General features: G+C 34.7%; 2 protein-coding genes across 2 annotated transcripts; one reads left to right on the top strand and one right to left on the bottom strand.

Annotated features, from left to right (window-relative positions):
• The first annotated feature begins 1,979 nt into the window (after positions 1 to 1,979).
• Positions 1,980 to 2,794, top strand: LOC119613933. Its single transcript, XM_037970005.1, has 2 exons — positions 1,980 to 2,195; positions 2,262 to 2,794. The coding sequence occupies exons 1-2, from the start codon at positions 1,988 to 1,990 to the stop codon at positions 2,792 to 2,794; spliced, it is 741 nt and encodes a 246-aa protein (XP_037825933.1). The 5' UTR covers positions 1,980 to 1,987.
• Positions 2,795 to 10,407: 7,613 nt separating this feature from the next.
• Positions 10,408 to 10,991, bottom strand: LOC119613932 (the record flags this gene model as incomplete). The annotated part of the gene is made up of 3 exons (XM_037970004.1): positions 10,883 to 10,991; positions 10,666 to 10,816; positions 10,408 to 10,490 (listed from the first exon to the last, which is right to left on the bottom strand). Coding segments are annotated over exons 1-3 (321 nt in total), but the record flags the coding sequence as incomplete, so codon positions are not given.
• Between the last annotated feature and the right edge of the window lie 234 nt (positions 10,992 to 11,225).

Genomic DNA, 11,225 nt, shown 5'->3' with positions numbered 1-11,225 from the left:
TCCCAGAATCTGAGTTTTTGCAAGCGTCTCGATATTTGGCAAAGAAGCAATATTTACATATTGAACAAATGGAAAGTTCTTTTCATATTATTTGCCACATCATGCGGTTTTTAGACCTGAAAGTGCGTCAACAAAAGTTCGTATCGTTTTCAACGGATCACGAAAGACAAAAAGTTCAAGGTCATTAAATGACGTTCTCCACGTCGGACCAACCTTACAGGCAGATTTAATGACAATCATTCTAAATTGGCGTTTATATAAGTATGTCTTTAATGGAGACATTGAGAAAATGTATCGCCAAATATTAGTTCATGAATCTGATCGTTCGTATCAAAAGATTTTGTTTCGGAAAAATATTTCAAGTCCAATTGAAGATTTTGAGTTGACAACGGTAACTTTCGGTATAGCATGTGCACCTTGTTTGGCAATTAGGACCCTTCTACAATTAGCATCAGATTCTGAAAAAGATAGTCCTTTATCTGCAAGAATTTTGAGAAAAGAGACATATGTTGACGACATATTGTCCGGAGGCCATTCATTGTCATCGGCAATGGAAGCTCAAAAAGAGCTGATTGATACTATAAAATCAGCAGGGTTCCCATTAAAAAAGATAACGGCAAATCATCCAGATTTGTTGTCTCAGATATCATCTGATGATTTATTGAACACATATTTTTGAAACTCTATGATTCAAGTTCAACAAAAACTTTGGGAATTCGTTGGAATGCTATAAGTGATTCCTTCACTTATAAAGTAGAACAATTAAATTCGACATCATCGGCAACAAAAAGGCAGATTCTCTCTGCTGTTGCTAATCTTTTCGATCCCGCAGGATGGCTTACGCCTATTATTATTCAAGCCAAGATTCTTTTACAAGAATTATGGCAAGACGGGGTCGGTTGGGATGACGAGGTCAAACCACAATTTCTTGATAAATGGAAAATATTTGTTGATAGTTTCCCTACTATCGAATCCATTGAAATTCCAAGATGGATCCACTACCATCCTCAATATAATATCCAAATACATGGATTTTGTGACGCTTCTGAGCAGGCTTATTGCGCTACACTATATGTGGTATCCAAGAACTCTGGTATTCGGTATTCACATCTGCTTTCTGCTAAAAGTAAAGTTGCGCCCTTGCAACGGATAAGTTTACCTCGACTTGAGTTATGCGGAGCTTTTCTGCTTTCCAGACTCGTAAAGCAAGTACTTACGAACCTTCCATTCTGCAGCCCAAAGCTTTACTTATGGTCAGACTCAACCATTGTTTTAGCTTGGCTACAAAAACCTCCATCAGTCTGGAAAACGTATGTAGCTAACAGAACAACTCAGATTATAGAGAATGTTGGTAATGCCAGTTGGAATCACGTTCCAACGGATCACAACCCAGCTGATCTTGGCACTCCCGGTTGTAAACCACAAGATCTTGTTAACAACCCATTGTGGTGGTATGGACCAATGTGGCTCTTGGATTCCCAAGCAAATTGGCCCAAATATAGTTCTCTACCTTAAGTTCTTCCGGAAAAAAAGGAGGATTTCAATTTGTTTTTTAACACCGGCTGACAACAGTCTAATCGATAGATTCTCCTCTTATCCTCGAGCTCTTGCTGTTACAGCTTACGTGCTCAGGTTTATTAACGCTATCAGGAAGAAAGGTTTAAAGGTTCAGCATTCTAGTTTGACTCTTAGCCTTACGGAGCTTAAAGAATCAAAAGTTATGCTGATCAAACTAACTCAACGAGTTTATTATCCCCAGGAGTATAGTCAGCTCTCTGACGTGAAACTAATTTCAAAGAAAAGTTCTATTCTCACTTTGAACCCATTTCTGGATTCGAATGGAACTATGAGAGTTAACGGTAGATTAGCCAATTCATGCCTTACCTATGATGAAAGGTACCCTTTCATTATTCCAAACTCGTCTAACTTCTGCAGAATGTTTCTTGACTTTACTCATAAAACTCTGTTGCATGCTGACATTTCCCTAATGATGAATGCAATTCAAAGTCAATTCTATATACCAGGACTTAAAAGAACTGTTCAAAAATGTGTTCACCATTGTTTAGTGTGCGTCCGTTATAAGCAAAAGCTGAAGTCTCAGATTATGTCAGCTCTGCCCCCGGAAAGATGCTCCTTTTCTTTACCATTCACTTATGCGGGTGTTGATTTTGCGGGACCTTTTCAGATAAAATCAGGTAACTTACGAAACTCTCCTTATATGAAAGGATACGCTTGTATATTTGTTTGCTTTTCAACAAAAGCTATACATTTGGAAGCGTGCTCTAGCTTATCCTCCGACGCGTTTTTAGCAGCTTTCGCACAGTTTACGGGTAGAAGAGGGTTGCCTAAACGCCTTATGTCCGATAATGGCACAAATTTTCTCGGCGCCAGTAGATCGTTGCGAAAGGAATCTCTCTTATTTTTACGAAAATCGGCAGAAGATATAAATAAAAAATATGCAGTCCATGGTTTTGAGTGGAAGTACATTCCACCTAGTGCTCCACATATGGGAGGTCTTTGGGAGGCTGGTGTAAAAATTTTTAAGATTGACTTTCAGAAAATAGCCGGCAACCGAAAGTTTAACTTTGAAGAGTTTTCGACTCTATTAACCCGAATTGAAAGTGTCCTAAACTCCAGACCTCTTTCCCCTATGTCCGAGGATCCTGAAGATTTGCAAGCCCTAACTCCTGGTCACTTTTTAAGAGGAGCTCCATTGATATTCGCCCCTGCCTTCAGAGAATTTATCGATAATAAACCGATGGGAGCGGCTCAAGGCCTTTCATCATCGTCTTAGTCAACGCTGGAAGACTGAATATCTTCATGAACTTCACAAGCGTTACAAGTGGAAAAACCCACAGCGGGATTTGCAGAAAGATGACTTTGTAGTCATAAAGAATGAGCTCCTACCTCCAAATGAGTGGAAAATGGGACGAGTTGAATTAGTCCATACTGGAAAAGATAAACGCGTTCGCGTAGCTGACGTCCGAACAGCGTCTGGAACCGTTACCAGACCAATAGTCAAACTTTGCATGCTTCCAATTTGTGATAAGTCAGTAGATTGACTAGGATTGTATGTTCTGTATTTCCTATATGTTCTGTTCCAATTGTTCAAATTTGTGTTAGCGAACCCATTACTGCTGCTTTGTTTTGTTCTTCTTTTCCCTTTGCAAATGGATCAGTTCCCAGAGTCAGAAATGTGCCTGGTCTGCTTCCGCTACCACCCTCTTCGCTTCTGCAAGCAGTTTAAACAGATGACCGTAAAGCAGAGAAAATACGTAGTTCGGGTACATCGATACTGCAGTAACTGCTTTGCCCGGACGCATCTAATTGGAGGATGTACGTCAATGGAAGCCTGCCAGGAGTGTGGAGATCTCCATCATACTATGTTACATCCGGAACAAAATCAACGTCGACAGCAATCAATTCGTCAACAACAACCACAACTTCGGCAACAGCAACCAACACAACGTCGCCAACAACAACAAACAAGGCGTCGCAGACAACTACAACGTCGTCGTCGACAACAACAATCACCTCAACGACGTCAAAAATCCCAACGTCGTCGTCAAACAACCACACAACGTAGCCTTCAACAACCGTTACGTCGTCGTCAACGTAACATACGTAGAAGAACTGGTGCTGCTCCAGATGCCCAAGAGCTGGTGCAAAGAATCGTCTCTGCCGTAGGTCAGCTGTCTGGGCCTTGAATCTTGCACCAGTGCAAGAGGGGCGAGATTTCGAGGATCGATCTGGTAACGACTTGATCGACCTCGACTGAGCCGCATCGGCCACAAATTCTGCGGCGGTGTAAGCACGACCAAAGCCGGGCTTACGCGGTTAAATAGAAGAAGAAGTCAGTCTTCGACTTTATCCGAGCGCCAGCGGCCATAAAAACTTAAATAACAAAAAAAACAAAACCAAACATTTAAATAAAACAATTTAAACAAAACCACAAACGTTTATTAAAAAAAAAAAAACAATTAAACAAACATCTACACTAACAAAGAAAACATTAAAAACAAAATTAAAACAGTGAAGTGGTTCCCACTCACACAAATATTTATTTAAAAACAAAAATACAAAAAAAATTTATACAATTAACACTGAACAAATAAACTAAAACAGTGAAAATCTCACAAAACAATCAAACTGTACAAAACATTGAAATATTATAAACAACAAATAAATCCAAATTACAATACAATCTACATTTACACTACATCCTTTTATTTAACTTATTAACTGGTCTCCACAGCTATTGAAGAGAAGTAAGTATATTTCAGGTTCCTTGAAATTAGTACAAGTCGAAATAAATCTATTTCATTTGTTACATCTCTTGTAACAAATCTACAATTTTGTTTGAGTTTTCCAAACAAAACAACAAATTCCCAATTGTTCCAATTGGAAAATTGTTCTCCTCTTATCCTCGAGCTCTTGCTGTTACAGCTTACGTGCTCAGGTTTATTAACGCTATCAGGAAGAAAGGTTTAAAGGTTCAGCATTCTAGTTTGACTCTTAGCCTTACGGAGCTTAAAGAATCAAAAGTTATGCTGATCAAACTAACTCAACGAGTTTATTATCCCCAGGAGTATAGTCAGCTCTCTGATGCGAAACTAATTTCAAAGAAAAGTTCTATTCTCACTTTGAACCCATTTCTGGATTCGAATGGAACTATGAGAGTTAACGGTAGATTAGCCAATTCATACCTTACCTATGATGAAAGGTACCCTTTCATTATTCCAAACTCGTCTAACTTCTGCAGAATGTTTCTTGACTTTACTCATAAAACTCTGTTGCATGCTGACATTTCCCTAATGATGAATGCAATTCAAAGACAATTCTATATACCAGGACTTAAAAGAACTGTTAAAAAATGTGTTCACCATTGTTTAGTGTACGTCCGTTATAAGCAAAAGCTGAAGTCTCAGATTATGGCAGCTCTGCCCACGGAAAGATGCTCCTTTTCTTTACCATTCACTTATGCGGGTGTTGATTTTGCGGGACCTTTTCAGATAAAATCAGGTAACTTGCGAAACTCTCCTTATATGAAAGGATACGCTTGTATATTTGTTTGCTTTTCAACAAAAGCTATACATCTGGAAGCGTGCTCTAGCTTATCCTGCGACGCGTTTTTAGCAGCTTTCGCACGGTTTACGGGTAGAAGGGGGTTACGCCTTATGTCCGATAATGGCACAAATTTTCTCGGCGCCAGTAGATCGTTGCGAAAGGAATCTCTCTCATTTTTACGAAAATCAGCTGAAGATATAAGTAAAAAATATGCAGTCCATGGGTTTGAGTGGAAGTTGATTCCTCCTAGTGTTCCACATATGGGAGGTCTTTGGGAGGCTGGTGTAAAAAGTTTTAAGATTCACTTTCAGAAAATAGCTGGCAACCAAAAGTTTAACTTTGAAGAGTTTTCGACTCTATTAACCCGAATTGAAAGTGTCCTAAACACCAGACCTATTTCCCCTATGTCCGAGGATCCTGAACATTTACAAGCCCTAACTCCTGGTCACTTTTTAAGAGGAGCTCCATTGATGTTCGCCCCTGAACTGCCTTCAGAGAATTTATCGATAATAAATCGATGGGAGCGGCTCAAGGCCTTTCATCATCGTCTTAGTCAACGCTGGAAGACTGAATATCTTCATGAACTTCACAAGCGTTACAAGTGGAAAAACCCACAGCGGGATTTGCAGAAAGATGACTTTGTAGTCATAAAGGATGAGCTCCTACCTCCAAATGAGTGGAAAATGGGACGAATTGAATTAGTCCATACTGGAAAAGATAAACGCGTTCGTGTAGCTGACGTCCGAACAGCGTCTGGAACCGTTACCAGACCAATAGTCAAACTTTGCATGCTTCCGATTTGTGATAAGTCAGTAGATTGACTAGGATTGTATGTTCTGTATGTCCTATATGTTCTGTTCAAATTGTTCAAATTTGTGTTAGCGAACCCATTACTGCTGCTTTGTTTTGTTCTTCTTTTCCCTTTGCAGATGGATCAGTTCCCAGAGTCAGAAATGTGCCTAGTCTGTTTCCGCTACCACCCTCTTCGCTACTGCAAGCAGTTTAAGAAGATGACGGTAAAACAAAGACAATATGTCGTTCGGGTCCATCGCTATTGTTCCAATTGCTTCGCCCGCACGCATCTAGTCGGAGGATGTATTTCAATGGAGGCCTGCCAGGAGTGTGGAGATTTGCATCACACCATGTTGCATCCTGAGCGGTCCCAACGACATCGTCAACAACCACAACGACGTCAACAACAACGACAACGTCTCCAACAACAACCACAACGACGTCAACAACAACCACAACAACAACCTCAACGTCGTCAACAACAACGTCGTCGACCACAACCTCGCCAGCAGATGCAATCTTCACGTCGCCGTCGGCAACAACCTCAACGTCGCCGTCAGCTGGTACAAGGTCGTCGTCCCCAACCACACCGTCGTCAACCTGTTGCAGTCACCGTACAACAGATTGTTGCAGCTGTGGGTCAGTTGTCGGGGGTATTAAACATTGCACCAGTGCAAGAGGGGCGTGATGTCGAGGATCGATCTGGCAACGACTTGATCGACCTCGACTAAGCCGCATCGGCCACTTATTCAGCGGCGGTGTAAGTACGGCCCAAGCCATACTTTCGCGGCTAAGGAGGACGAAGAAGTCAGTCTTCGACTACAACCGAACGCCAGCGGCCAAAAAAAAACAAACAAAAAATAAATACAAACATATAAATATAAAAGAATTTTTAATAAAACAAATTCACAAACATTTATATAAACAATTAAACAAACATTCATACAAACAAGAAAAAGACATTCAAACTTAAAAAATAAGTGTCGTGAGTGGTTCCCACAAAAACACATACATTTATTCTTTTACAACAAAAAAACATAATTGAACTAATAAACAAAACACCAGTGAAATATTTAAAACCTACATTGTACAAAACAAAACAAGAAATTTAAATATTATAAACACCAAATAAAAACTGAAATACAACACTAGCAAATACCACTTTTTTTTTATATTTATTTTCTGGTCTCCACAGCAATTGAAAGAGAAGTAAGTATATTTCAGGTTCCTTGAAATTAGTACAAGTCGAAATAAATCTATTTCATTTGTTACATTTCTTTTAACAAATTTACCATTTTGTTTGAGTTATCCAAACAAAACAACAAATTCCCAACTGTTCCAATTGGAAATTTGTTTATGGTCCTTCTGAAACCGTCAAAGAATCGGCAAAATAAAAATTTTTAATTTCATTAAAATAAAAAATAAATTTTCAATTTATTCCCTTTATTTTGCAAATCGTTTATTACAACAAAGATTTATTTCGATTTCACATTATTTTGTTCTTAAAATATTGTGTGTAGATTAGTACATTTGGTGGTGGTTTTTTCTTTTATTTACTAGCTTTATTCTCATTAAAATTCTCTTAATATAATTTACATACGATAGTACTCAACTATATCAAGAAGAATAAAGCATAAAAGAAAATAAGAGAAAATTATTTATCAGTAGTGTAATTGTTGTTACAGTTAATTGTGTACCCTACACTTTACAGGCTGATAATATTAGTACAACGCTGAGTTTGTTTTTTTTAATAATTTATATAAAATTAATTTTATATATTTCGGTGTTAATTTTAAAGTTCTTTATTAAAATACACCCTACTATTTTTCGAATAGGCATTTTTAATTCAAGGTTCGTTTTGATACATATTGAAATTGTAGATTTTATTGGAATTCTTCAATTAATATTTAAATATATAGTGTCAGCTGTCAGTCACTTTAGAAATATTTTACTACAGGTACCCTACATACAGTGTTTAATACTTTCCGTACATAGTTCGTTTTGTACTTTTCTACTGTCATATAGTAATTTTCATTACATATTATTTTTGGGTTCACTAAAAAGTCACATTCCTTTGTTTATAGTAAAAGAAAATAAGTACAATGGGTTCCCAAATATGTACTAGATTCATTCACGAATCAGAAAATTTAATGGGTGTTTGCAATAAATTTTAAAGTCTAGGTTGTGATGATTTGACTGAATCTCTTTTAGAGGCAAAACTGCAAACACTAGAAGAGGATTGGCAGTCGCTACGCCGTGCTTATGAAGGCGTATATATGGCTGATGACGGAATCGTCAGCCCAGATTATAAAGCGAATGCTAAATCCACTTATGAAGAATGTAGGGATAGGTATCAAGAGACCAAAGCTGAGATGATAGATTTTATAAAAATGTCCAAAGCTTCCGCTAAAAACAATCAAAGAGACAGTGGTCCTTCTCATTCCTCAGCATTTGATCCATCTAGTTACCATCCACTAAACATGACTTATGAAGCGCCAGATATGGGTGTCAACGTTCCACCATGCGATGCACCTGACTTTCATGGTTCCTATGAAGAGTGGCCTTCATTTAGAGACATGTTCAGTGCTGTTTACATCAGCAAAATAAGAATGCCAGACGTACAAAAGTTATTGTACTTAAGAAGAAAGGCAAAAGGTGCAGCAAGTTCTATTGTAAATAAATATCCATTGACCAATGAAAGTTTCTCGTTAGTATGGGGTGCTTTACGAGCACGCTACGAAAACAAAAGGGTTCTTGTAGATATACAATTGAAGGCTCTATTTAGGCTTGCCAGATTTGAAATCAACAAAAAATGTACATGGTAGTTAAAAAAGCAGTACAATTGAGTAGGAAAAAGTACAATTGTTTATTTTTAAAAAATTCAATTAAATTGTTCTAAAAACGGTATATTGATATAGGTTGTTATGATTTTTCACAACAAACTCAATTGAAAACTAATTCATGAGAAATAAATTTATAATTAATCCAATTACAAATCATTTTTTAATATTCGTGTGTAATTAATTTATATTTTTTCTTTAAAAAATGTCGAATTCACCAAATTTTTGTTTTGTTTGGTTTGTTTACATTTTCAAATATCAATAATTTGTTGTGAACATTCATATGTTTGATATCTTTTACTGGAGAAAAAATATCCAGTAAAAAATTCTCTATCATCGAACTGTCATATTTATCATTCTCATACTCTCTCGTTGCAAATTTTGTAAAGTACGCGAACGGAATATAGTAACAAATTGTTACAACCCTGCGGGGAAGAGAACTGACACGAAACTTGTCACGCGCTAGTTCTAAAGTGATAGGGACCGGGTCTAGTTCTGACACTTTATATGGAGGGGACTTGTCACTTTAACATGGCGATGTCCTACGAGGGGGTTAATTGACACCCTTTTCATACTCTGTGACATGTCACGGAACTTAACTCATCGAACCTGTGTAATTTCGGAAAATATGAACCTACCCCAGATATTGTCCCAAATGAATACGTCACTGGTTCAACTTAAAGAACTACTTTCATGTGAGTTTATTTGATACCGGTATTATATATTATTACAAGAGAACTGACACAGGTCTGACCTTTAAGACTTATTCTTGAATAGTTTCAAATGCACTCACTCAAGATTAACTTAAAATAACTTATATAGTACCGGTACTAAAAGGACCTATCATGGGAATTACACTAAGTATATACATATACACAAGATTACTTTTTATTTTAAAGCAGCTAAATTTTATTATCTTTTATTTCAAAATAAGAAAAGTGATAATAATCCGAGACTCCAATGTAGCTTTAATTTTGAAATTAGTTTTTAATAAAAATAATAAGTTATACGAACTCGAGGACATTTGTTTTAAAGTTATATTATGTAATTATTTCCAATATTATGTATTCTTTGGATATCATTTTCAAGAAATAATATATATTTGTAAGACACATGTGTATGTATAATTACCTTAAAATATAGTTGTTACTATTTCTTAAAAATTATATAAAACAATATTGAAATATTAGAAAATATATAGTACATAGAATATAATATTAAAATAATTAACCTCGAGTCGAAAAACTATTCAGTTTTAATATAAAAAAATATTGTAAGAAAAAATTTTTAATTTATAATAAAAACTAAATATTTTTTAAGGAAAATTAATATTACAAAGTAAAAATAAATTCATTAAAAATTTAACTTTAAAAAATTTAATTAAAAATTATTTCAGACTTTAATAGAATATTGGTTTTAATAATATAAAAAAATATAAATTACGTAAATTTAAAAATTAAAATTTTTTAATTTAAAAATACTAAGTTTTATAATAAAAACTAAATAATTTTTTATTCCAAAGTTAAAATAAATTCATTTAAAACTAACTTTAAAAAAATATAAATTAAAAATTATTTCAGTTAATAGAGTATTGGTTTTAAAAAAAATTAGAAAATACAAATTACTTCAATGTTAAAAATTACATTTTACGGAAATTGGATCATATATAAAAAATTAATTATCATGCTTTTTCTTTTAAATTTTTTTTTAAATGTCGCTTTTTTGTAAGATTAAGTGCTCTTCTAATTCTTCCCTCGATGTCATCTATTTCTGGGTTAGCTCCTACTGCATCTAAAATTGATAAATTAAATAATATTATTTATATTATTTAATAAAATAAACAAATACATAAACTAATTATTTAAAATTAAATTAGTTATTTAATTTGAAAATTTAAATAGACATTTATAAAATAATTTGTTTATAATGGAAATTATTATTATTGTTATAATTAAAAAAAGTATACCTTTTATTGCATTGTATATGTTTTCGAAATTCTTCAACCTTTTTTTTTCATGAGTCCCATCTACATTATATGTGTATAAAAGTTCTTCAGAAATGATTAAGCCTATATTTTTCACAATATTTTTTCTTATAAGGTTCTTTATTGTTGTCACCTGAAATAGATATGAGACATTTTATTAAATATTTGTATTTTTTCAAAAATTTAATTATGTACTTACATATAAATGTTTATTATTCTCATTAATTTGATTTTCAATTTCATTTAAATTTTTTTCTGAATTTATTGGAAACAGGTTTGAAAGCATATTGGATGTTTCATCCTGCTTTACTAGAATTTTGGTAAGGACATTTTGTGCTGCTAATGCTTCCATTATTTTTTTTATTTTGCTCCTTTAATATTTCTGAAATATATGAAATATATAACAAAAATGATTAGTTTTAAGTAAAATAAATATATTAAAATAAATTACCTGTTTGTTGTTTGAACATATTATCTATATATGTTTTCAGTTCTGTGCAATCATGGCAGGATTTTTTCTGGGAAAATTCGGTTTCAGTGGG

Source organism: Lucilia sericata, unplaced genomic scaffold (genome assembly GCF_015586225.1).
Source record: "Lucilia sericata isolate MDLA Ls3-8-SP2 unplaced genomic scaffold, ASM1558622v1 Contig002444F_arrow, whole genome shotgun sequence".
In the NCBI taxonomy this organism is placed as follows: domain Eukaryota; kingdom Metazoa; phylum Arthropoda; class Insecta; order Diptera; family Calliphoridae; genus Lucilia; species Lucilia sericata.
Note: the sequence above shows the minus strand (reverse complement) of the source record. Positions and strands in the feature narration are given on the sequence as shown.

What these genes read in the sequence shown, in the direction of transcription:
- LOC119613933 (XM_037970005.1), top strand. Translation starts at nt 1,988, where the DNA reads ATGATGAATGCAATTCAAAGTCAATTCTATATACCAGGACTTAAAAGA. An exon ending in ACCTTTTCAGATAAAATCAG is followed by an intron (nt 2,196 to 2,261) that starts GTAACTTACGAA and finishes TTTCAACAAAAG; the next exon opens with CTATACATTTGGAAGCGTGC.